Here is a 26,922-nt window from a genome sequence, read left to right on the forward strand (position 1 = left end):
GTTTACTTCGTTTATCATCGAACATAACCTCCCATTTAGCTGTGCTGATCATGCCGGGCCGTTGTTTAGGATTATGTTTCCAGACAGGCAGATAGCCAAAAAATACTGGTGTGCCCGAACGAAAACATCAGCAATTGTGTGTGAATTAGGTATTAACAGAAAAAAGACAACTGTCTAAATTCTTAAAAATACGTTTTCTGTCTCTACGGACGGTAGCAACAAAAGTGATGCTAAACTGTACCCTATTGTAGTCACATTTTACAGCAAAGACTCTCAACAAATTGAAAACTTTTTACTGGCTGTCCCTTCATTAGAAGGTGATGTGACTGGTAAAATCATTGGCAATCTTGTACTCACCACCCTCAAATCATGTGATATCCCGTTGTCGAATTGTTTGGCCCTAAGTGCAGGCAATGCACCTGTAATGTTGGGAATGAAGAATGGTGTTGTGGCTCTCTTAAAAACTGAGATACCAAATCTCGTAGTAATAGGTTGTCCATGCCACTTAATAAATTTAGCTGCTGAAAAGGGAGCAGCATGCCTTCCTGTCAAAATAGATGAATATTTGATTGACATTTATTATTATTTATATAAAAGTGCGAAAAGGAAAGAGCATTTGAAGCATTTCCAGGAATTGCATAACACAGAAGTTAAAAAGATTTTGAAATATGTGAGTACATGTTGGCTGTCTCTTGGTAGGTGTTTAAGTAGATTGTTGCAGCAGTGGCAACCTCTTGCAAGTTTTTTTAGAACTGAAGTTTGTGGTCAGAAGGTTTCCCACATTGGTGATTTACAAACTTACAAAATTCCCAAACTTGTTCATAATCAAGTTACTAGCAAAGTTTCAAACTTTGTTCAAGACTCAGACAAATGTTCTGGAATAAGTAAGTCTGCAGTTTCATCCAGTTCAAAACGAAGCTTAGAGACACAAATGTGTACTAGCAAACACAAAAAACCAAAACAAAATGACACTCCAGTAAGTTGCAGTCTGTCACGGGAAGAAAGGTTATTTATGTTTATTTCTTCAGAACTGAATAAGGCGTTTTGCTTATTTCTTTCAAATACTATACCAGCATTTGAAACACCAAATTTGCTTCTCCAGTCCAGTGTGCCTCAGATTCATGTGCTAAGATCATGTTTGCTTAGTATGCTACAGAACATATTGTCTAAATTTGTTAAGCCAGCAGCAGTCAAATGTGCATCGTCAATTTTAAATGTTGACTACCATAGCAAAGACAATCAGAAAAATGACTGATATAATAGTGGGCAGTGTGACGACCAAAGTTGTGGCAACACTAAAACAAGAAGAGAAGTTGATTTTCTTTGATTCTGTAAGAAAATATTATTCAGCAAGTTGTGATTATATGGTACATAAATTTCCATTTAAAAGTGATGATATGATTAATGCTGAAGTTGTAAATATTGAATCAATTTGCAGTGCGTCATTTTCAAGCTTCCAATATTTTGTGAAAAAATTTCCTACAATTCTTGCTTCTACTCAACAAGATTTGGATGAAGAATTAGATGCATTACAGGCCCAATTTTGAAATTTTCAACTTGAGCCAGAATTACCACACGACATCAAGAATGAAGACAGAATAGATGTTAAGTGGTGAATGGTGGGTCAGAGAAAGCTGCAGATGGGACATTAAAATATAAAAAATTATCCAGAGTAATGCTTGCTATTTTGACAATCCCACACTGTGAGAGGTTACTAAAACACACACACAGTTCAAGTCAGCACTTAGTGAAGAAACCCTGGAATGTCTTCTGACAGCAAAATCCACCCAAAAGGGAAAATGTTTTGATCAAAAGTTTGATACTTCATTTCTCAAGACTGCAAAATCAGCTACAACATCAAGGAATCAACAGCATTAAGGTAGTATGACAAAGGTAAGGTTCACTATAATTTAACAATGTTTTCTTGAATTATAATTCTGTATTTTATTAATGTTTTTTTTATATATATAAAGAGGTTAATTTATTATTCTTTTGTTATAAATTGCTGGTTGGTCTTCTAATCATTGTATGAATCACACTTGATAGCCTTTTTATGGTGTTGTGTAAAACGTCGCAAATTTCAAAGTTGGACAACTACAAATTTTGGCGTGTATGTTGGAGAGGAGGTGATGAACCTCCTGATTTTTCAGTTCGGGAAGTTGGAAGGTCTGCAAATTTAAAAACATTTATGAAAATGTTAAAAAAAATAATTTCAGTTTGAAAAAAAGAAAGCTAATCTTGAAGAGTTGGTTAAGTAATTTAGCAACTTGTAATTTGTGCATAGAGTGGGTAAAACCTTTATTAAAAATTAGAAAAAAAAAGTTGCTGTAAGTAAGTACAATATATATGGCCAGACTTTCAGACTACTATTTCAAGGTTGTATTCTGTGATGATGTCATGTCACCATCAGTATGCATTAAAATTCCTTAACAAAACTGGCAACACTCCTGGTTCACAGTTTCACACTTGTTTGAACATACTAATGTCTATATGTAATATTGTACTAGTTCTTACGTACACAGTAGTGTTACACTTTGTTCAGTTCATTTGAGTCTGGTGTAGTAACATCTGTTGTATGCTCACTGAGTATCAAAAATTTGTTTGAACTTTTAGGCTATCCCATGATTTTTTTGATTTTTTTTTTTGTCTGCTAAAGTAATTCTAATCAAAATTATTCTTAAAGCCCTTTGTTGAAAATAGAAACTAATCAACTTTTGCTGTCACAGGGTGGACATGAAATGTTAAAAAACTGGGAAAATGTGTGGAATTTGATAGGGCTTTGGAAAACAGGGAAACTGTCCGGAATTTTACTTCTATCCTGGGTTAATATTGCATGTTGATGTTGCACAATATTTATATTAGAAAAACATTGCAACTTTTGAAAATAATCAGGCAGTGAACGTATATGGCTTGTGTTGGCAACAACTAGAGTATACCCAGATATTTCATGTATCTCCTCTTCTCATAGATGCAATACGTCTCTCCTTGGAAAAGATGGAGAAGGGGGATATTACCATATAAACAATACGTACTGTACTCTAAATAATAACACGTTATTTCTTTCCATTTATGCTGATTAATAAACATTTTCCATTGTACAATGCTTTGTTACTGTTAAGCTCAAAGTAGCAAAGATTAAGAAGAAATGTTCTTTATGATTTTTGGGTTACTTTATTTTCGATACTGGGAAAGAATTTGCATACCCTCAATTATTATCACTTAAATTATCTTATTGGCCTGTTACATACTATCAGGATACCTTGTTAATGGGTGTTTGTGCTTTGTATCATCACAATATATATATATATATATATATATATATATATATAAATAAATCGGTAGTGCTGTAAAATTTTTGAATGAAATATTATTTTAATTTCTTTAAAACAGTAATTGATGTACAATAAAGACAGTGATTATAGGATCAAAAATTAATGTTGATGCTTTCTGTCAAGGATGCACTAAGCTCAACAGTAATTTTATTTTTGATAACAAAAATTTTTTTTTACATTTTCTTATAAGAAAATGAAATCAGAAAAAGGCAATTTTTTTGCGTGATTTCTCATAAAATTATTACTTTATTCTACAGGACGTAGATTAACTCTCCTTTTTCGACAAATATTTCCTCCACCACCCATCTGTATGTTGCATTCTTCAAAGAAGGCATTTAACTGAAGAACTGTAATTTTTTATATATTTTTACTGTTTAGTTCTCAATACTGTTGCTTTGTTCACTTTTCAAACAACATTCACACCACTTTAGAAGTTTGAAAAAAATACTTTTAAAATGTGTTTCATTACAAAACTGAAATTTTCTGAAATGCAGAGCTGAATTATTTTACACCTCATTGCAAAAGTACATCTGTTACTTTGGGAGGTACAAGGAAAGTCTACAGTGATCATGTAACAATCATATATTGACAGTAAAATACTTATCAGACTTTTGCAAACAAGTTATTTCAGGTATTCAATTTAAATATCTTACAAATCAGTGAAAAAAAAAATGGTATTCAGTATTTCACAATGTAAAGGATATTTTAGAAACCAGAATTATCTACTGGGTGCTACCTAAATTAAGTTTTAGTTTACAAAAAAACTGTACTTATTTAGAGACCAAGGATAAATCCACAAGGTGTGTGTCAGTAACTTGCTCCAGTCATATTGTGCTTGTACTCCTACAGGTTACATCACTGTTGTGTACAATGATGTATGGTGGGTACCAAAGAATGACTGTGTTGCTGAACAGAAAGTCAACTTTCTCCACCCAGTGGACCATCACCATTTTACGTTTTTCCTCAGCTTCTTGACATATAGACATTACTGTAGAATCAATGCTAAGTCAGGTGGAACCTGTCACTTCAACAGGGAGTATGTACACATTGAATGACAGTGATACAGTGAGGTCTGTTTTCAGAAAAGCAATGAATTAAGGAATTCTGGTGGCCTTTTATTAAGTATTTAATGCATGAATTGTACTATTTATTAATTAAATGAAATAATGATTTTTATTTTTATAAAAACAGTAGTGCAAAAGATTAACATTTGTTTTCATTAAGGTGAATTCCTACATTATTATGTTATAATTTTTTTGTTACAATATACTTTTTTTTGCTATGTTTAGAGTGAAATGAAAATATTTGAAAGTAAAAAGAATAAAAAGAAACAAAAACCCTAATTTTTACACAAAATAATACTTCGTCAATGCATCATTAGGATGACCAATTTGCTTTTCATTCATACCAATAAAAACCAAAAATAGAACAGTGAATGTTTTATTAATTTTTTTTAGTGTCAAAACATTTTCCAAATGATTATTTTTTATCACTGTAACTTTGCAAAGTTGTCTATACGACTTAAGCATTTTTCGTGCTGTGTGATATAGTATTGCTAGTATCTGTCAAGGTCAATAATTTCTCTGTAATTCTTATTTATTGAGAGATTTTTATTAAATTTGTATGTTTGGTTTGCAAAAGAATTCTGTAATATTATTAGTATCAAATAGTTTTAATAAAAACATTTTTGGTGCAGGTTGATCTTGAAAAGCAAAACCCCAAACTGAAAGAAGCAACAGCCCAAATGAGAGTACCAAGCGCATCCCCATTGGTTGGAGACAAAGATTTGGACCTTAATGTAACCAGACGACGTAAAAAGGTACAATACTATTATTACTTTTTTGCATATAGTTTATTTAGTACTTATCCGTGAGGTCAATATTTCTCTCTGTAATTTTTAATAAATAAGTGGTGTGAACTATAGAAACAGGGTTAGTGAGGAATTTTGTAAGAATTAAAAAGTTTTGATCATGTGTGTTTGGTTGCAGAAGGAAATTCAGAGACCAAAAGCATCATCATTAAAAGGACAAACTGTCAAAAGAGTTTTCAGAATGGTTGCTATAAAAGATAAGCAGTCTGGCATAAATTTGTCTGAGGTTAGTGGTTCATCAATTTAAGTAGAATTTAATTGTTTCTGTTTTTTTTGCATTTATTTTATAATTAGAGTTATGTATAAATAAATATTTATTACTGATCCTTATTAATGTAAACTTGAGCTAAGTCAAGGGCAGTTGTCATGGTGGTAGCTGTGCTGGACTTGCTCCTGACTGTTCACTTCTGCAGGATGCAACAGACTTTTATTACAAATATATAGTTAAGTGGTGCTGACTTGTAGTTACCAATCATGATGTAACCTATATTTATAGACAAGTGGATTTTAGTGTTTTAGGAAACTAATTAAATTTTAAAGATGTCATTACGATTTTACTGTCTATTTTACTTAAGTATGGAATTTTTCTTCTTGATTTAAAATATGATTTGGCAACGTTGAAAGGCTCTTACACTCGTAAGTACATTCTGGAAGCTGTATTTGTATTAAACTGATGTAATAATCATAAGAGATTTACTGAATGTAAACTGTGATTAATTATGACTTTAATAATCTAAGTTTATAGTGTATTAATGTATAAATGTAGACTGGATGAAATAGGTGTATAGACATTAAATTTTACATGTGTGATGAAGTGATACAAGTAACTTATAGTTTGCCGCTCGCAGAATGCGGAGAGTAGCAAACATGTAAGTAGGGGTGTGAGTCAGGTTACGGACAACAACCAGTACAGGCGAGTAAGCGACGGCTCCACAGTAGCGATTTAATCATAACATTGCAGAAATATTAACCTTATAAAGCAGCACAGGACCCAGCTATGAGGAATCACGAGAGTCAGCCAGGCGGTGACCTTGCCTCTAGTCATTTCTGAAGCTCTAACACCTCTCCTGATTCACGTACAGGGCGTATATCTGTATCCACGCCCATGGTGGTACCGTGATAGTGGGCCTTATCTCTAAGAGTGCCTGGTTATCAAACCAAGAGGGGGAGTGATCCTTGATGTGACATGAATTTCCTTAGAAAATTTTACGTGTGTGCCATCTGCAAGGAAAGGCCTGAGACATGAAAACTTGTGCACAATTTGGAGTTTGTGATTTTTTCTTGTGACTATTTGCACAAGAAATATTTGTGCAAAAGTATTGGAACAACTACTCCAATTGATGACATTGTGAGGGATTTCTGGAAGCAAATGTCTGCGTCAGTTTTGGCAGTAAGCCCCCCAGGCGACAAGTTTACCCCTGCATCGTAGATATTTATAATTTTACTATACATTTCTAAGTTTATGCGTGTAGAAGTATTTTGCAGTGTATGGAAATGTTTTAAAGAAAATGGCAAATCTAGACTTTTCGTCGAATGTAAGTTTATTATTTCAAGTAAGCAAAACATTTTGTCAGTGGTTATTGTAAAATTAGGTAGTCATTCACACTTGCACTGCTGACCAAACTTATTTTCTTTAATAAATTAAAACCATTTTATGTATACCATTTTTAATGTATATTGTTAATTATTAACATTTGTTATGTTATCTAGTAGCTTTAGCATGTACTGTACTCACAATGCTATTTTAAATGTCCAGTAATTTAATATTTTAAATGTTATTTTATTATAGTCTTTTTTTTTTGTGTGCAAAGGGGATCTCAATTTTAAGCAATCTAACTCACAATAATGCATTTTCTTTGTGTTTCGAGATGATCTAATATTTTAATAGCTAGATTTAATTTAAAAGGAAAATTTAATGGAGATTTTTAATACTATCCAGAACTGTTTTTATAACATCTTATGGTTGGCTGAAGTTATTTCAAAATTTGTTATGTTTTGTGTGGATTTCGCATCCAACAGAGCAGGTCTGGGAAATCTCGCAATTTCTTTTCTACTGCATTTTATTCTTGGCTTTGAATTTTTGGGGTAAATAGACTGTGTTTAATGTAGTGTGTGGGTATTGTTGTTACTTACTTGAGGTGCGGTTAAGTGAGGGATGAACCAACAATTTCACTTTTAATGTGTTGTGAAATGCAGATCTCAGAACTAGTTGCTATGTCTTCAGGCTACCTGGAACGGTATGTAGTAAATACAGTTATATATTACAAGAAATCTCTAGCTGCAATAGAGTGTTTTATATTTCTTCTAAAGCAAACAACTATGTTACAGAGGTAAATTCATATTAGTTTTTATGAATGTTGCTTAGCATTTCTTTATGTGTGGTTTAAAAATACAAAAGTATAGGTTTAAAATTTTGTGACGAAGTGTTTCTGATGCAGTGTTGCAGTAAAACTAACTCTGTCTATGATGCACCTAAAGTAAAGGATACTTGCCAAATAATGACAATAAAGATTGAATACAGGTCCAGGGTTACGTTAATTCGGAGACTTCTTGCACCGTCATTTTGTGGTGGTATCTTTAAGAGATCAGTTTATTTTTTTTTTTAAACTTAATTTGGTAAAATTAACTTACCTTTCCTTCTAATTTTAACTTGGTTGCATGCATTATTTTCAAATACACTATATGAACTGTTGTATCTGTGACTAGGGCAGTAGCGGGCAAGATGGCCGTGCGGCCGGTCTATCTCAGGTACATCATGTGCCTGCGGATTATGGTTTAATGAGTTGTACTTGATTACGGTTACGGAGAGACGATGCAACATGGTGGCAGCGGTAAATTTGGTTGATCCTTTTCAATCGGTCGTGGTTTGTGTATGTGAAACGGGTCGTGTATAAACTGGTCTTGTGTCGGCAACAAGCGTCCAACATGGACGACGGTCGTAAGGACATAGAAAAGCTTCCGCGGCCGAGCAGCCAACACATAAAACCGCCCACCCCGCTCGATTTCGCTGATGCTAACGCGTGGCCTTGCTGGAAGTTGCGTTTCGAGCGGTACCTTAACCTCACCAGTCAAAATGTAAACAAGGACAAAGACAAGATTGACCTACTGATGTATTTATTGGGTGAACAGGCAGACGACGTAATAGTGACGTTTCCCCGACCGTCGGGAGAGTGGTTGTATGCTGAGTTAGTCGCAGCTTTCGATAAGCACTTCCAACCTCGTATAAACATTATATTTGAACGCTTCAAATTTAACTCAAGGGTTCAGCAACCAGGAGAAACGGCTGAGGTGTTCATAACTGCACTACATACACTCGCGGAGACATGCGAGTACGGGCCTCTTAAAGCAGAGTTGATACGCGATCGCATCGTCGTGGGAATGTGCGATTCTGAACTCAGTGATAAAATGCAGTTAGTGAGTGACTTAACCTTACAAGAGGCCATCAACATGTGCAGACAAGCTGAGCTACAGTCGTCACAGACCTCTCAGTTACGTGGGAAAAGACCTGAGGAGGTGAATTATGTACGTCGAGATCACACAACCAATCGCGATCACCTAAAATATCAGTATGGTGCCTATCCACAGTGGAGGGGGAATGCAGGGTTGTCAGGGAGGGCACAAAGCAACAATTGTGCTTATTGTGGTAGGATTCATGTCAACAATAAGTGCCCTACAATTAACACTGAGTGTTATTCTTGCGGTCGCAAAGGTCACTTTTCTAGAGTTTGTAGGGCCAAAAAAAAATGTCCAAACTATTAACGAAAATCAAAACCCTTCATACAGCTCGAATGAATTTGTAGTTGGTAGTGTGGCCACAGGGTTAGGCTCGGCGGGAAGTCAGCAGAAACACGACTCATTTCAAGTCAAGATGGAAGTCCCAGAATTGGGCACGACAGTGGACTTTGTGATTGATACGGGGGCAGACATCACTTGTCTTCCAGCTGTTATCTTAGACGAAAAGAATGTCATCCTGGAAACCAGTTTCAGCACAGTCTGTGGGCCCGATGGACACCTGCTTGATGTTGTCAGTTTCCGGTACTTAACCTTGCGATACAAGGGGCAAGAGAAGAAGATAAAGACTTACTTCATCAACAAGTTACGCAATCCCTTGTTGGGTAAAGATGCCCTTTGTGCTCTGCAAGTGATTCAAGTGGTTCGCAGTGTTAATGTTGCAGCTGAATTTCCCCAAGTCTGTACAGGCTTGGGTAAGTTCGAAGGAGAGATGGAGATACATTTGCAGAATGAGGCACAACCCTACGCGCTGACTGCACCCCGGTTAGTTCCACTGCCTTTATTACCAAAGGTGAAAGAAGAGTTAGAAAGAATGGTTAGGTTAGGTGTCATTACACCAGTAGATTACCCTACACAGTTTTGCGCTCCCATGGTAGTTGTGGCTAAGGGAGACAAGGTGAGGATTTGTTGTGATTTTACTGAACTGAACAAATATGTGGACCGCCCAGTGTTTCCCATACATAAAGTTCAGTACACATTGTCACAACTGAACAATGCTTTGTCACAACTGAACAATTCTAAAATCTTTAGTAAAATAGATACTAACTCGGGATTTTACCAAGTCCCACTTAGCGAACGTAGCCAGCCTCTAACAACCTTCATCACTCAATTTGGGAGGTTCATGTATTGAAGGTTGCCTTTTGGCCTAAATGCAGCTCCAGAGTATTTCAGTTGCAAGATTGCTCGCATGTTAGAAAATGTACCAAATGTTCTGCAACATGTTGATGACGTTCTTGTCTATGGGGAAAATGTCGAACAACATGATGCTACTCTGCGCTTGGTGTTGACTAAGTACAAGGAAGTAGGTATCACAATTAATATAGACAAAAGTGTTTTTGGGGTAGATACAGTCAAGTTCCTGGGTCAGATAGTTTCAGCAAAGGGTATATCAGTTGACCCGAGCAGAGTTACAGCCATTGCACAATTTTCAGAACCTAGGAATAGGACAGAATTAATGCGGTTCTTGGGCATGGTTAATTATGTAGGGACATATATACCTAACAAAAGTCAGGTTCTACAACCCCTGCGGGAATTACTAAAAGAAAATTGCATGTATATGTGGGGAAAGGACCAACAGACAGCCTTCCAGGGAATAAAACAGCTCTTGCTACATGCTCCTTGTCTAGCTCACTTCGATGTGAGGAAAAAAATGATTGTGAGTGCAGACAGCTCTTCGTTTGGGTTAGGATGTGTTTTAATGCAAGCAAGAGAGAATGGTACAAGGGAGGTAGTTTGTTATGGCTCTAGAGTTCTCACCAAGACCGAAATGAGATATGCCAGAATAGAGAAAGAGGCCCTGGCCTTGACATGGGCATGTGAGAAATTTCAAGAATACATTCTAGGCCTTCAAGTGGAATTGGAGACCGACCACAAGCCCCTAATTCAAATACTAACCTCAAAAAACATTGATGACCTGAGCCCTATGTTGCAGAGATTCAGAATCAGGCTGATGAAGTATTCATATACAGTGTCTTATGTGCCAGGTAAGCAGTTAGTCATAGTGGATTGTTTGTCACGCAACCCACTTACGGGTACAGACCCATTGGCTGAGGAACTAGCAGCAGACACAGAGGCACAGGTGAACATGGTCGTAGCCAATGTGTCTGTTGAACCTAATACCCTAGAGCAGATCAAAGCCAAACAGCAAACCGATCCCGTTTGTCAAAAACTTACAGAGTTCACCAAAACACAGTGTCCTCCTAAGTGACAGTTGCCAAAAGAACTTGACAAATACTATCAGTACAGGTTGGAAATAAACATTTGTGGAGAATTCCTGCTAAAGGGCACACGGTTAATAGTTCCCGTTGAGATGCAGCAGTACGTCCTTGGACAGCTGCATAAAGGTCACTTAGGCATAACAAAATGTAAAGCCAGAGCTAGAGAAACTGTTTGGTGGTTGGGAATAGAGGACCAGATCGCAGCAGTCATAGCAGTGTGCCCCACATGCATCGAACACAGGAGCCAGCCTAAGGAACCATTCATTTCCGAGGCAATCCCAGACTACCCATGGCAAAAGGTGGCTATGGACTTAATGAAATGTCAAGGTAGATGGTATCTAGTAATAGTGGACTATTTCTCTAAGTACTTTGAGCTGATCGAAATAACTAACCTAACAGAAACTGCAGTCGTACACCAGTGCAAGACAGTTTTTGCACACTTTGGAGTCCCTGAAATTGTATGAACAGATAATGGCCCTCAGTTCAGGGGAAGGTTTCGTGACTTTGCAAAAGAATATGGTTTCAGACACCAAACTAGCAGTCCTTACTACCCGCAGTCAAATGGTTGTGCAGAGGCAGCCGTGAAAACTGCAAAAAGATTATTAACTAAGTGTAAGGATGTTCACGAGGCTCTTCTTGCATACCGGAGTACCCCTCTAGAATGCGGTTTTTCCCCAGCGGAAATTATGCTAGGTAGAAAAGTTAGGACCTCACTTCCATCGTTGGTATCGGGAAAGCCCAACGAGCAATTAAAACAGAGGTTGGAAAAAGTCAAAGAGTATTACGCTCAATGGTACGACAAAAGACACAGAGCAAAGGAGCTTCCTTTGCTCACTAAAGGTGATAGAGTCTGGGTCCCGGACCTTAAGAAGTACGGAAGGACAATCAATGACTATAGCTGCTTCACTGCACCTAGGTCATATCAGGTTCAGGTTGGCGGCAAAACATACAGGCGCAACCGTCACCACTTGGTGTGTGCACCCTCTCAGGGAGTAGTGGGACTCCGTAGGGGGTCGATGCAGAACAGCGGGGAGCAACTACAGAACACAGAGGGAAACCAGGGAAACGCCGAGCAGACAGAAGGTCCCACGGCTAATACTTAGGAGAAGGGTCTAATGAGTCCGACAGCGACAGTGACTGGAAAGGATGGGATAATGAAGGAAATCAGGCCAGTCCAATCCTTCGTAAGTCTGGTAGAAAAAGGGGCCCTCCAAAGTGGCTGACAGAGTATAGTGCATAATGAAGAGGCTTAGTAAACTCAGGGTATGTTTTGTAAAATATTCTATCTTGTTTGTATTAGATTGTTTGAGCTGTGTAATGAAAGAATTGTCTTATAAAATTGATTAGTACTTGTATGTGTATCTAGCTTATGTAACCATTAATAATGGTAAATTATAATCTCAGTTTATTTGTATAAGATCTTGGGACTGGAAAAAAAAAAAAAGGGAAGATGTATCAGATGTATGTGTTATCTAGTGGCTTGATGTATTTTGCAACTCCAAATAAAAAGGGAAAGATGTTGTATCTGTGACTAGGGCAGTAGCGGGCAAGATGGCCGTGCGGCTGGTCTATCTCAGGTACATCATGTGCCTGTGGATTATGGTTTAATGAGTTGTACTTGATTACGGTTACGGAGAGACGATGCAACATGAACTAATATCCAACTAAAATAATACTTTTAATAATAAGTTTTTCCATTTAATTTGATTAATTGGAAATGAGTAAAAATTTTCTATAAGAAAAATGATATGTAATTAAAAAGTTACTGTAAGTAGTGCGACAAAACATTTCCTTAAAGGTTTATTCCATGTAAATTCAACTAATGACTGTCTTTGAAGTTTTACATTTCTAAGAATATTGTTTGTTTTTTTATTTTATTATAAGTTCATTTAAAGAATGTGTTATTTAAATTTTTCAAGTGGGTGGTTTTGTTTTTGCTTGATTATTTGAAATGAGAAAATTTTGCAAATATTTATGTACATATGTTCACTAAAATGACTCTAATTTTTAAACCGTTTTACCTAAAATGATACAAAAGAGCTGACTTAAAAGCACTTGGAAATAGTTACAAAAGTTTTTTCTTGAAAATTTTTGGAGAAAAACAAGTAACAAAATATTAATAAAAATTAAAAAAAAAAACACTTGTCTTAAAAAATAAATGTTAATCTAGAGCGTTTGTTATGTCATTTACCAATTTTTTTATGCCAAGTATGAAATGAAGTTTTAATAAAAATTACAAAAATAATTTCCGTTAGTGCAGAATATCTGGCCAGACTTCAGACTTCTATTTCAAGGTTGTTATCTCTTATAATGTCATGTCACCATCAGTTGGCATTAAAATTCTTTAACAAAACTGGCAATCTCCTGTTTCACAGTCTCACACTTGTTTGAACATACTAATGTCTATATGTAATATTGTACCTGCTCAGACGTACACAGTAGTGTTACACTTTGTTCAGTTCATTTGAGTCTCGTGTAGTAACATCTGTTGTGTGCTCACTGAGTATCAAAAATTTGTTTTACTTCTAGGCTATCCCATGATTTTTTTTTGTACACTGTAATAATTCTAACCAAAATTATTCTAAAAGTATAGTGGTTAGAAATATAAACTATTCACGTTTGCTGTTACAGGGTGGCCACCAAATGGTTAAAAATTTCGGCTAATGTGTGGAATTTGAAAGGGCTTTGAAAACAGGAAAATAGTCTGGAATATTACTTCTTTCCTGGGTTAATATTGCATGTTGATGTTGCACAATATTTATATTAGAAAAACATTGCAACTTTTGAAAATGATCAGGCAGTGAACCTATACGGTTTTGTGTTGGCAACAACTAGAGTATTCCCAGACATTTCATGTATCTGCTCTTCTCATAGGTGAAATACGTCTATCCTTGGAAAAGATGGAGAAGGGAAATATTACCATATAAACAATACGTACTGTACTCTATATAATGATTTTTACTTTCCTTTTATGCTGATAAAGAAACATTTTCTGTTTTTACAATGCTTTATTTTTGTTGAGCACAATGTAGCTAAGATTTAGAAGCAATGTTCTTTATGATTTTTGGGTCGCTTAATTTATAATACCGGGAAAGAACCAGCATACCCTCAATTATTATCACTAAAAAATATAGGTATAATAATTGGTAGTGCATAACATAAAATGTTTAAAAAAAAATAAAAAAACTGAAGTTTTATACATCAAATTGGGTGGTTTTCTGTGTTAATTAAGTGCTGTAATTCCTTTTACTATAATATTTTTGTCTAAAATATAAAAAAAAAAATTATTTTCACATTTCTTTAAAACATTGATTTGGAGTGATATATTTTGTTGATGCTTTCTTTCAAGGACTTACTAAGCTCAAAAGTCGTTAAGCACATTCGGGTCTATGCTCAAGCTCGGCTCGAGCACGGTATTTTAATCCTGGATCGCCACTCTAGCCTGTCTCGAGCAGACGTTTTCATGAACTGATATGAGCTTGCTCGAGCGGAAAACGAGCTTGGATTGTCATGCACGCTTTCCAGTGTCATCTTAGTTCTATTGTCGCAGCTGGATGCCATATGCTGTACTGTTTTACATGTGAAGTGGTTTTTTCCGTGCTGCATTGCGCCTTGTGCATTATTGGTTTTTTGTTGCTGTGGAAATGGCAAAAAGATTGTGCAAAGGTGAAAAATTTTTGAAGAGGAAGTATTTTTTGTATCTTCTGGTTCAGAAGCTGATGACTGCAGTTCTGATTCTTTGTATGAACCATCATCTGACTACTCTGACACATAATACTGCACTTTATCCATCAGAGAACCTGACTATTGATGAAGGAATGTGTTTTGTTCGAGGACGTTTGTACTTCCGTCTTTATATAAAAATAAACCTCATAAGTATGGTGTAAATTTATATATTCTTTGTGACACAAATACAGGATTTGTCCTAAATTGTGTGGTATACACTGGTGGTGCTGGAAGTGTGGATAACTTTATTGATTGTCTTGTTCGGAGATTGTGTCATGATTATTTTGGTAAGGCACATACAATTTGCATGGACAGATTTTATACAAGTCCATCAAATTCTGTAAGTTGTGGGATGAAAAGACATTGGCTGTGGCGACAGTTCAAAAAAACTGCAAAGGCTTGCCAGCCAAACTAAAAAGCAAAGAGCTTGCGATAGGTGTAACAATTTTTCGGAGGTGTGGTCCTTTTTTGGCTGTAAAGTGGAAGGACACACGTGAAGTGTACTGCATCTCCACAAAAACAAAGCATCATGCAGTGAAGTCAGCGTAAGACGTAGAGGGGGCTTAGTTGCTAAAACCAAACCTGATATTGCACTAGACTACAATATAAACAAAACTGGCGTTGATCACGTTGATCAACTACTCAGTTATTATCCCTTCTGAAGAAAGTCAATAAAATGGTGGAAAAAAGTTTTGTTTTTTCTTGTTTTTGATGTTAATTCTAAACTCATTCATTTTTTTAAAGAAAACCAGGGCCGATGGCAACAAAACTTATTTGGAAAACTTCATGAAGGCCCTTGTAAACCCACTGGCTTTGTATGGCGCTACCGTAGCAGAGGTTTGTTCATCATCATCCTCATATTCTGATCGGTTGTCTTTTAGCCATTTTCCAAAGAAAATTCCCCCAAACGAAAAAAAAGACAAGGTATTGTAAAGTAGGTTCAAATGTAGGCAAAGCCATCAGTAGTAAAAGACTAAGGAAAGAAACTCATTGATGGTGCAAAGACTGTGGTATTGTTCTGTGCATGCCAGAAGGCTACAAAAAATTTCATTCGAAGTCAAAATTTTCATAAAAGCAACAAAGTTAAATTTAATTTAGTATTCAAATGTTGTAATGAGATGATTATTTTGAAAAATATCATAAAAAGATAAACGATTTAGAGTTAAAAAAAGTTTATTACATTGAATATTATCAAGTGTGTAAAGAATTTTTGTTATTTTGTAAAACATAGTTTTTTATTAAAAGACATTGATATGAAAATAAAATAAATAAAAATGTTGTTTTAAACATTGTTAAAAAAAGTGTAAACTCTGAACTTTTTTGTCATGTAGTAAGTATTTTACATACTGATTGAAATATTTAAATTAAAAAAGTAAAAAAAAAAAACATAAATTAGCCTAGTATTATGTAACTCAGGACAGTTTTAACCTCTAGACTCTAATGTGTTAATTTAGGACAACAAAAATTTTTTTTACAGTTTCTAAAAAGAAAGCGAAATCAGGAGGAGGCAATTGTCAGGTGATATATCTCAAAAATTATTACATTATTCTTCAGGACGAAGATTTTCTCATCATTGGAAAATACTCACTCCACCACCCACCTGTGTTGCATTCTTCAAAGAAGGCGTTTAACTGAAGCATTGTAATTAAGTTTTTATTTTTAACTGTTTAGTTCACAATACTGTTTCTTTGTACACATTTCATTCACCACTCATACCACTTTAGATGTATTAATTAATAGACTAAAAAAGTATTACTATCTAAATGGTTGCCATTACAAAACTTAAATTTTCTGGGTGCAGAATTTCATTCTTTTACACTACATGTCATAAGTACATCTGTTAACTTGGGAGGTACAAGACAAGTCTTCAGCGATCACATAACAATCAATTATTATCAATAAAAGACTGTCTAACTTTTGCATACAAGATATTTCAGGTGTTCAAATTAAAAATCTTACAAACCAGAGAAAAAGATTGGTAGTATTTCACAATGTGAAAGATATCTTAGGGACCCGATCAATCTACTGGGTGCTAGTTATAGTATACAAAAAAAACTTCATTAATTTAGAGACAAAGGAGAAATCCACATTGTGTGTGTCAGTAACTCTCTCCAGTCATATTTTGCTTGTACTCCTACAGGTTACATCACTGTTGTGTACAATGATGTATGGTGGGTAGCAAAGAATGACTGTGTTGCTGAACAGAAAGTCAACTTTCTCCACCCAGTGGACCATCACCATCTTATTTTTTTCCTCAGCTTCTTGACATATAGACATTACTGTAGAATCAAAAAGTTTCAATAAAAAAATTTTTGGTGCAGGTTGATCCGGAAAAGCAAGACCCCAAACGGAAAGGTTCAATGACAGTCCCTGGCATATCCCCATTGGTTGGAGACATAGATTTGGACCTTACAAATGTAACCAGACGACGTAAAAAGGTACAATACTATTATTACTCTTTTTGCTTGCAGTTTATTGATTGCGTGTCCATGAGGTCAATATTTTTCTCTGTAATTCTTAATAATTAAGTGGTTTGAACTATAGTCAGGGAAAGTTTGGAATAGAATGCTATGATTTTGTGAGAATAAAAAGGTTTTTTAATATGAGTGTTTGGTTGCAAAATGAAATTCAGGGACCAAAAGTATTATCTTTAAAAGAAAAAAATTAACAAGAGTGGATTCAAAAGGGTTTCTAAGAAAGATAAGAAGTCTGGCATAAATGTATTTGAGGTTAGTGGTACTTCTATTTAAGTAAAATTTAATTATTTCTGTTTTTGTGCATTTATTTCGTAATTACAGTTATGTATGTATAAATATTTATTACTGAACTTTTTTAATATAAACTTGAGCTAAGTCAAGGGCAGTTGGTGTCATGGTGGTAGCTATGCTGGACTTGCTCGGACTGTACACTCCTGCAGAATGCAACTGATTTGTATTACTAATATATATTTAAGAGGTACTGACTATTAGTGACAAATCATGATGTAACCCATGGGTACAGACAAGAGGAATTTTTTTGAGTAAAAGTTTACAAGGTTTAAGATGTTTTTCAAAATTTACTGCTATTTTACTTAAGAATGCATTTTCCATATACTTATAGTAACTTTGGAGACTAATCAACTTAAAATGTTCGAATCACCACCTATGAAAACCAGTCAGCTATTTATTCACGAATAAATTATCATGGAACTTCACACAGCAGAAGTCTCAAAAATTGAAGATCTTGTAAAAAACTTAGAGTCTCTTTGTACCAAGGTCAACGACCTCAAAAATGAAAACTTTTTACTAAAAACACTTCTATTAGATTCACATTCAGAAACTAAGTTAATCAAGCAACCACTTTGAGACATCAATCAAAGTTTAATTTCACAAAATGTAAATGGAATATCTTATAGTCAAATTGCCATGGAATCAACCACCAGCTTGAATAGCAATAAGGTCATGTTTATACCCCTAGAGGCAGCTCTGACCAACTTATGTTCCAGCTTAAAAACTATGCCATCATCAGCGGAAACAACATAGAGAATGCTGACCAAGATCTAGATGGTTTTATTGTCATGTAATACGGACATAAATCCAAGACATCAACTAACACTAGTAAAACATGTACAGGAGAGGAAAAAACACCTATGTAAATGGGCATCAGGAACTTTCTTACCTTAAATACTGTAGATCAAACCGCACTGAAAAAAAGAAAGGTTTCTTCATCACATGTTTAGATCCCCTATACAGGAACATGAAATTGTTGAATTTATCTCTAAGTCAGACTAAAAACTATGTACCAAATACAACTCGTACGCTTCCTTTCACGTCTCGTTTCAAGAAGACTTTTATCAGAATAAACATCATCATATTCTTGCCAGTGGTTGTCTGATAAGCTTATTTTACAGCAAGTTATACCCAGATAAAATTGCAGCTAACGAAGTTTATCACAAACAATTCAGAATCGACAGCTTCTAACACTCCTTCAACAAAAGAGCTCCCTAAGCCAAGAAGCACTATTATTTCACCCCTGACTCGTCCGAGCTCTTCTTTGATATCTTCTGTGGTGCTCGGAGGAGCATCGTAAATACTCTTCAGTGTTTTTCATCTGGGAAGAGTGGTCCAAAGAGTGTTCAATTGCTTATCAAAATGTTAGAGGCTTGTGCATCAAGTCTAATGAATTCCTTGTAAATCTTATAAACTCAAATTATAACATTGTATGTCTTACAGAAACATTTGTTAATGACCAATTTTCAATCTTCAGAAATGATAATAATTAATTACTCTCATAAAAAAAGAGGTGGTGATGTACTAACTGCCTCTAACAAAAGTCAATTTATTTCAGTCCTACAAATAACCAAATACAACTATCCAGGTTTTGAAGCCATGTGGGTAAAAATCAAAATGAACTCCAACAACAATATTTTTTACTCTTGGCAATGTTTACCTACCTCCTGACACATCACCAAATATTTACCTTTGTGATAATAGCTGATTTCAATGCACCCAGGGTCGACAGGTGAAACAATATCACCTTTCAAATCGTTCCAAATGCGTATATCAGAAATAAGGGTCCGTACCTGGTTAACTTTATTACTATTTTGGTCTAAGACAGACTAATAATACCCTACATTACATTAACCTACTCACTTAAGTGTACGGTTTCTCCTGCAACTGATATTCTTATTAAAGAAGATATATACCATCCTGCTCTGAACATCAATATCTCATTAGAGTATGTCAAAGTTGTAATAAAATATTGTCTGTCCTTTTGCAATTACAGAAATCGTGAATTTCTTGGTTTATATTACTCGCTATCATGTATGGACGAATTTTTACAGTACTTCCAATGTCAATATAATTGTTGAATAACTTAATACCTGCTTATGTAAAAAAATTAATATTTTTTTAACAGTTTTGTCATCCTACATTCTTGCTACCTCTCATGTGTTAATCCAAAATTTAAAATGGATGAGTCATACAATCCATCTCCCAGAAACCATGTCAAAAATTGGTTATCTTTCAAAGCTACGAACTAGAGATGTGCGAGAAGTCCTTTTCAAAAATCGAGACGAGATCGAGAATTCAGTTTTTTTCTTATTTCAAAATTGCAATTTGGTGTCAGTGAAGTTTTCCTCAACGAGATTTTAGATGCAATAAATTGGGCCCACCCTACTCTTTTCCTCTTGAGTTCTTTGTAATTCTTGATGTGCAAATATCAACAGTTTTACATATATAAGCTATTTAATGAAAGAAATGAAAGGACTACATATGCGCTATAGAATATACATTTACAAAAATGAATCCACAATAATAAATAGGCCTGCACTGTAGCACCATGAGCATTTCAATAGGCCTATTATTGAAAACAGTCAACTTTATTTGGTAGCTCACAATTAAAATCTGCTGTTTAAAAAGACAAGCTGCTCTACATTTTCGGCCAACTGATTCTCTCTTCTGGATGCAACAGTGTTACCAGCACTGCTTAAAAGTCTTTCGCTTTCCACCTGCGTGGCTGGTATGGCCAAATATTTTCTTGCGACTCTGGCAAGAGCAGGGAAATGTGACTGGTTCTGCTGCCACCACATAAGAGGGGATTGATCAGGGGATAATATTTTCACCAAGATAAATGGTAAGTTCATTTTCAACTCTTGGTGAATTTACTTAGGAACAGCTTGATTTCTTCAGATGTTCAAAAGTATTCCACAGAGAACAGGTGGCTTCAACTGTATCTGATGGATTTTCTTCTGGAACAGGTGCTGTTTTATTATCAACAACCACTTTGAGATCTGAAGTAATACACTGCACACAAATAAGATTTTCGTGGTCTTGCAGCAAAATGTTTTTGAAGCATGGGTCAAGTACTTTTACAATCATGTCTTCTTTTACTGTTGTGTACAACGGAAACCTAGATTTAATACTTTTCTGAAGAGAGATAGCAAATGCAATTCCAGGGTTACTTTGATCTTCAACATAGTTAGAAAGTGTTGCCTCAATGCCATACAGCAAAGGTATTTTGGAAGAGATAGTGGCAAATTTAGAGTAACACAGCTCTCTTGTGGCTTGTTCTATTGGCTGTAACACACTTACTACATTAGCAGCAAGCTTCCACTCACTCAATGTGAAATTTTCTACTGCCATTGAATCTCCTAGATCTGCAGATAAGGGTACCTGCTGCTCAACAAGGCGGGAGAGCATTGTAAACTCACTGTTCTATCTTGTCGGAACCATTGGTAACAGCTCGTATACAGGTTTGTTCAACTTTAGCTGCAGAGCATGAAGCCTTTCTCAAGCAATATTGCTGTGGCGATAATGTCCCACGATTGCCCTGCCTTTTGCTAGAAGGTCTGCATCATTGTGTTCACTTTTAGCATCTTGAACTGCCAACTGTAGTGTGTGGGCAAAACACAGTGTGTGAATCCATGATGTTTTGTTTATGGCAGCTGTGAATTTCTTAGCATTATCTGTAACTACGTACAATGGAATTGAACTTTGGGGAAAATTCCATTCGTCTATAGCTGCTGTCAGCTTTTCTTGTATTGCCAGAGCAGTGTGCGAACCTGAAAAGTGGTAATTTCCAAGGACATGATATTTCAACTCCAAGTCTTTTGTCAATTAGTGACTTGTGAGAGAAATAAAACTGTCCTGCCTTGCGGATGACCACATGTCAGTAGTAAATGAAACAGACTGAAGTCCATCATCAACATCTATCTTTATTTCTTCTGCAAGTTTGGTTTTTCTTCACGGTAAATTTTTGTTACAATAGACCTGGAAAATGTAGTGCGAGATGGCACTTCATAACCTGGTTCTAATTCATTGAGCAGTCCTTTAAATCCGTGATCCTCTACAATGTTGTATGGCTGAAAATCACATGCCATCATTAAACCAATTTTTCTGTCAATTATGTTTTTCCTAGCTTCGCTAACTTTTTGCTTCTTTGTGACAGACTTGGATTGATAACTGTCTATAAGAATTTTCTTTTTGTTTTGTAGCTTTTTCCTTTGTTAATTCCAAATAATCCTTTTCGGCGGCTGGATGAAGTTTCAAGTGTCGCAAGAGACCACTTGTTGAACAAGTCGGCGTCTGAATACGTTTTTTTCACACTTTGCACTCACCCTCACCCTTTCGTTTTTCATAAAATTTCCAAATGTGCGACAATTTACGGTCTTCAACATTCCCACAACTATTAGCCATTCTTATAATTACATGTATTAGCGCTGAAAATAACTAAAAAAAAGCTGGTACGATCCTTTAAACAAAGTATTGAGCTCTTTCCTACGGGACACACAAACAGTGAGTGTTCACTTCTTGCCGTATCCGTGCCGTTGTTGCTAGCGAATCAAGCGACGGTCTTTCAAAATATAGTACAGTAGAACCTCGTTAATACGTGATGGTCGGGACCGGCATAATAACGGATTACCGAATTTCACGGACTAGCGATTAAAAGCCCGGAAGGTCTTGTCAAGCTTCTCAGACACCGGCGTGCAGCTGGGTTAAGGCCAAGGTCATGTGACGTAACATCTCCGAGACTTTCTGCGCCTTGGCAGCAGATGGATAAAAATAGTAAACTCCCCATTATTCGTGTTAGTTGGGACCCGCAGATGCCTGGATAATTGAAATCCTTTAAAAAAAAAAGTAAACCCGGATAATCGGTGCACGGTAAGGGCTGTCTTCAAATTAGTGTCTCGGCTTAAAAAAATACGGCACTGCCTAGCCATTAGTTCACGGTCATTTACAACAGCCGAAGAGAGAAAAAAAAGATTGTGCTGACCTTGCACACATAAATTTTGGGTAAGCCCCCCCCTCACCCCCCTCTCCATCCAGCCGAATGCCAGCCAGATACGTCATCACTCGCCAGGCGCTTGCCGTGCGTTGGCGGGCAGAAAGTAACTCAGCAGCACGTGAAACAACATTCAAACAAAGGGAGACTGGAAGCAGAAGTCAGGACATCCCCCTCAAGTTTAAAGAGTGACAAATGTGACAGCTGAAAGGGGGGCGACACAAAGGGTCGGTACAAACAGCGTTGCAGAGTTTGGCGGCCCACGCGATGTCTTGCAGTGTTTGCCGGCCGCCGGCCCGTGTGACGTTAATTTTAAGCGCTGACAATTTTTACTTCTCTTATTTTCTGCAATTTTAAATCGTCCCGGATTATTCGATTCCCGAATTAGCGCATCACAGATTAACGAGGTTCTACTGTATATTCTTAAAGTGCGACATATATTGGTGTTCGTTTGAATTGTGAAACGTCACTGTTATAAAAAAATTTTACGTGAACGTGGAAAATAAACATTAGAACATACACTGTGTTATGTCGGCATGTGGTAACTGATTCAAGTTTTTATTTTAAGTACCTAGTAGCTATTTTTTTTACATGTAAGTAAAAACTTTGCTTTATTTAAATGCATAAGTAGACAATCAGAGCTAAGCAATACAAATTCTCGAAATTCTCGGAAATTCTAAAATGTTCTCGAGACGAAATCGAGAATATTTTGATATCGATAATTTCTCGATATTACCGAGACTCGCACGTCTCTACTACAAACTCATTGTGCTCGAGAAAGTATTAGAACCTCTCTACAGAAAAAATGCAGGCCTACACCTACTTTTCATACACACAATACCGTTGTTTGTGCCAATTAAGTGTGTGAATCTTGTACATCAGGTCTGCACATCTTTATCCCCTTCTTGCAACTTCAGCGCTCCTAATGCTACACTCGAAGCATCTACTTGCACACAAAATGTAATGTCAAAAATAAATAAGATAAGTGCAGGAGAATGGGAAATAGCCCTTTTTAATCAATTAATTAATTTAGTTCTTCAGTTATGCACACATAGTAGCATAGTCAGCAATTAACCAACAAAAATAGCAAAACATTCCCAAAAAATTCATGAGTGCCTCACTTTGTCGGCTGTCACCTAACTAGATCGTCAAACGAATATTTCAGCACACTCTCAGGAATTAAGTTTACTGCACACACATGTTGCAGACATCAAACAAACAAATTCTTTAAAATCATCAACGCTCTTTAGGAGGTGTCTTTACGTTCCCCAAAACAGATTGTCAAAAAAGACATCAACTTTAGCGAAGTCAAAAAAACAAAATTTTAAAAATAAAGGAAGTAGCTGTAAGAACTAGCAAGTAAAATAAAAGAATAAACTTTAACTGTATATTTATTGTAATGTAAAATAAGGAAATATTGTGTAAACTATACCTTAAAATACAATTTTTAATTTGGCTTATGTGTTGTGAATAGCGTGCCTTTACACAAAATACAAAACTAGTCTTTCTGTGAACAAAAAAATTCAAATGTGAGTTTAAAAACTCTATTATCTCTGTACCAAAACATATATATTATGTTAAGAACCTAAATGGTTACAACATAAAAATAAATTACTTTTGATAAGCATGAACTTCATACTTTTTTAAACCAACCAAAAAACATTCCAGTCCGAGTTTTTATGTTTGAGGCAAGCATTAGAATATCACACACACTCGTGAAAACTGTGTAGTCAATATATTTAGTTACAGGCCTGTATATGTTATTTTGCAAAATTGCCAATGCAATATAATAGCAATTTTGTTCAGAATCTTTCTTTGCAAAGACGGTACAAAATAAATACATTAATTAATTCACTAATTGTAATAACTTTTGAGACATGTCTTTTTCCCAAACAGAATTATCCCCTAAACTAAATCAGCTGTACAAGAGTTACTTGTTTTTTGGTGACGATGGTCATACCTCCCAAACAGTCATTCTTATTAGCGTGCATTAGCTTTTCCCTCGCTAACACAAGTCAGTAGAGTAGGCCCGTAGAAGCTCTCAGACTTGAACGAATAACCGAATGTCATCAGAATCACACACTTGCTTCTCAGTAGTACTGTAGTTAAGCACTGCTTTACATAAACATACATTAAACACCACAGCATAATTGTGAGAGGCCGCCCCAACTCAGCCCACAGACGCCGCCTTGCACCCAGTCATGTTGACACGACTGCCGTCCGCCCTAGAGTCCCACTCGCAGCTCTCTCCTCCCCCCACTCCACAGCACTGCCTTCCACTCGCTCAGTGCGTGCCCACAAGTCTGTTGCTGATATTCATTATGTCCACACAAAAACGTATGCTTCAATGTCTTAAACTAATTATATAATTACAATAAATGGATAACCATTGCTATAAAAACATCTAACACTTAACAGAAAATATTTTAACCAAAATACAATAATTTATCCAGTATCGACATCTATGTGCCTTTATTTTTCTTACTGCTCTTTGATGGCCCATTTTAGGAAAGTCTTAACTTTTTTAACATTTCTTGCGATGTTTTAACAAAAATTTTGAGATATTTAATCTAAGCCTGGTACTCAAATTCAATAAATTGTATAATAAAGATTGAAATAGTTCCCTAAAATTCTGTACTCTAGATTGTAATCTCAGTTCTATTTTTTCTACATGGCCTTTTCATACGAATGCAGATCGTTAAGCATTGGCTAAATTGACAGAAAGAAAAAAAAAATTACTTGAATCCTCAAAACTTTGGAACCACCGTAAATCTATACCTCTTAATAATGTAGGCAAAATGAGAGATATATTTCTCTTCTTTCCTTCTATTTACACTATCTGAACTTTTAAAAAACTTTAGAAGTGCCCACACTCATTTTCATGCATAAGCTAAAAATTAATTTGGCTCAACAAAATAATTTTGTGTTGTAAACTTCATTAGGACCAACTGCAGCTGTGACTAATCTTTTGGGTTACTTAAAGGTTTTACACCTTTTATACTAGACCAACTATGCTCTATGACTACATCCTTCGTTTCTTTGTCATTATCAACAAAACCAAAGCATCATCCCCTAGTAAAGTTATTTTAGGTCAAATTAGTTAATTTCATTATTTAAAATAAAACCTTTATTTAATTATATTAGTCATTATCCAAAACATTCTAAATTAAAAGAAGATAAGCTTATCTTAAACAAACACCACATAATGCTTCATTCCTCCATCAGGAAATAATTCTGACACATTCATACCGATATAAAAAATAATTATATATTAACTTACATTGAACGCAATTATTCCTATTAACTTGAATTACTTTTCTACCACATTTTATTCTTGGCATTGAATTTTTGGGATAAATAGACTGTTTTTAATGTAGTGTGTGGGTATTGTTGTTACTTGAGGTGCGGTTGAGTGAGGGATAAACCAACAATTTCACTTTTAATTTGTTGTGAAATGCATATCTCAGAACTAGTTGCTATGTCTTTAGGCAACCTGGGACGTTATGTATGTAGTAAATAAAGTTATATATTACAACAAATCTCTAGCTGAAATAGAGTGTTTAATATTTCTTCTAATGCAAACAACTATGTTACAGAGGTAAATTCATATTAGTTTTTATGAATGTTGTTAGCATTTCTTTATGTGTGGTTTAAAAATACAAAAGTATATGATTAAAATTTCATTACAAAGTGTTTCTGATGCAGTGTTGCAGTAAAACTAACTCTGTCTATGATGCACCTAAAGTATAGGATACTTGCCAAATAATGACAATAAAGATTGAATACAGGTCCAGGGTATGTTAATTCAGAAGCTTCTTCCACCGTCATTTTGTAGTGGTACCATTAAGAGATCAGTTTATTTTTTTTAAAACTTAATTTGGTAAAATTAACTTACTTTTCCTTCTAATTTTAACTTGGATGCATGTATTAATTTCAAATGCACTATATAAACTAATATCCAACTAAAATATTATTTTTAATAATGAGTTTTTCCATTTCATATGATAAATTGGAAATGAGTAAAAATTTTCTATAAGAAAAATTACATGTAATTAAATAGTTACTGTAAATAGTGAGACAAAACATTTCCTTAAAGATTTATTCCATGTAAATTCAACTAATGATTGTAATGAGCTTAACTCCCCTTCCATTTAGCACAATATCTTTTATTTCACATCAACTTACATTTTCTATTCACTCGCCATTTACACGCCATGTCACACACTACTACCAACACTCCCACTTTCAACTTCCCTACCTACAACCTCTCTACCAACCTCCCATTCCTCCATGCAACACATATTCCCTTCTTTAATGAATGATGTTCTAACTATAATTGGTTACAAGACAGTATTACAGCACCTCCTGCTATAAACTAGATTTGAGTTCCTTCACAAATTAAGTCTCTCTTTCCTTTTCACTTCCCTACCACATTTGGTCCTCACTGTTGTCTTCCTTGGTTTACACGCTTGCATCTCTGTGTTTGGCCAACCCTTCCACTCCT

At 35.5% G+C, this 26,922-nt stretch overlaps 1 protein-coding gene across 9 annotated transcripts in view; it reads left to right on the top strand.

Moving 5' to 3' along the window:
• LOC134529175 (uncharacterized) overlaps positions 1–26,922 on the top strand; it is a 646,085-nt gene that overhangs the window by 432,073 nt on the left and 187,090 nt on the right. For 8 of the 9 annotated variants that reach the window (XM_063363010.1, XM_063363001.1, XM_063363007.1 and 5 more), the window contains 3 exons: positions 5,029–5,151; positions 5,321–5,428; positions 16,979–17,095. In XM_063363010.1, the coding sequence (XP_063219080.1) occupies positions 5,029–5,151; positions 5,321–5,428; positions 16,979–17,095 (348 nt within the window). The remainder of the gene's footprint in view (positions 1–5,028; positions 5,152–5,320; positions 5,429–16,978; positions 17,096–26,922) is intronic. The other variant, XM_063363006.1, reaches the window with a different exon arrangement.

This window comes from Bacillus rossius, chromosome 2 (assembly GCF_032445375.1).
Source record: "Bacillus rossius redtenbacheri isolate Brsri chromosome 2, Brsri_v3, whole genome shotgun sequence".
Classification (NCBI taxonomy): Eukaryota; Metazoa; Arthropoda; class Insecta; order Phasmatodea; family Bacillidae; genus Bacillus; species Bacillus rossius.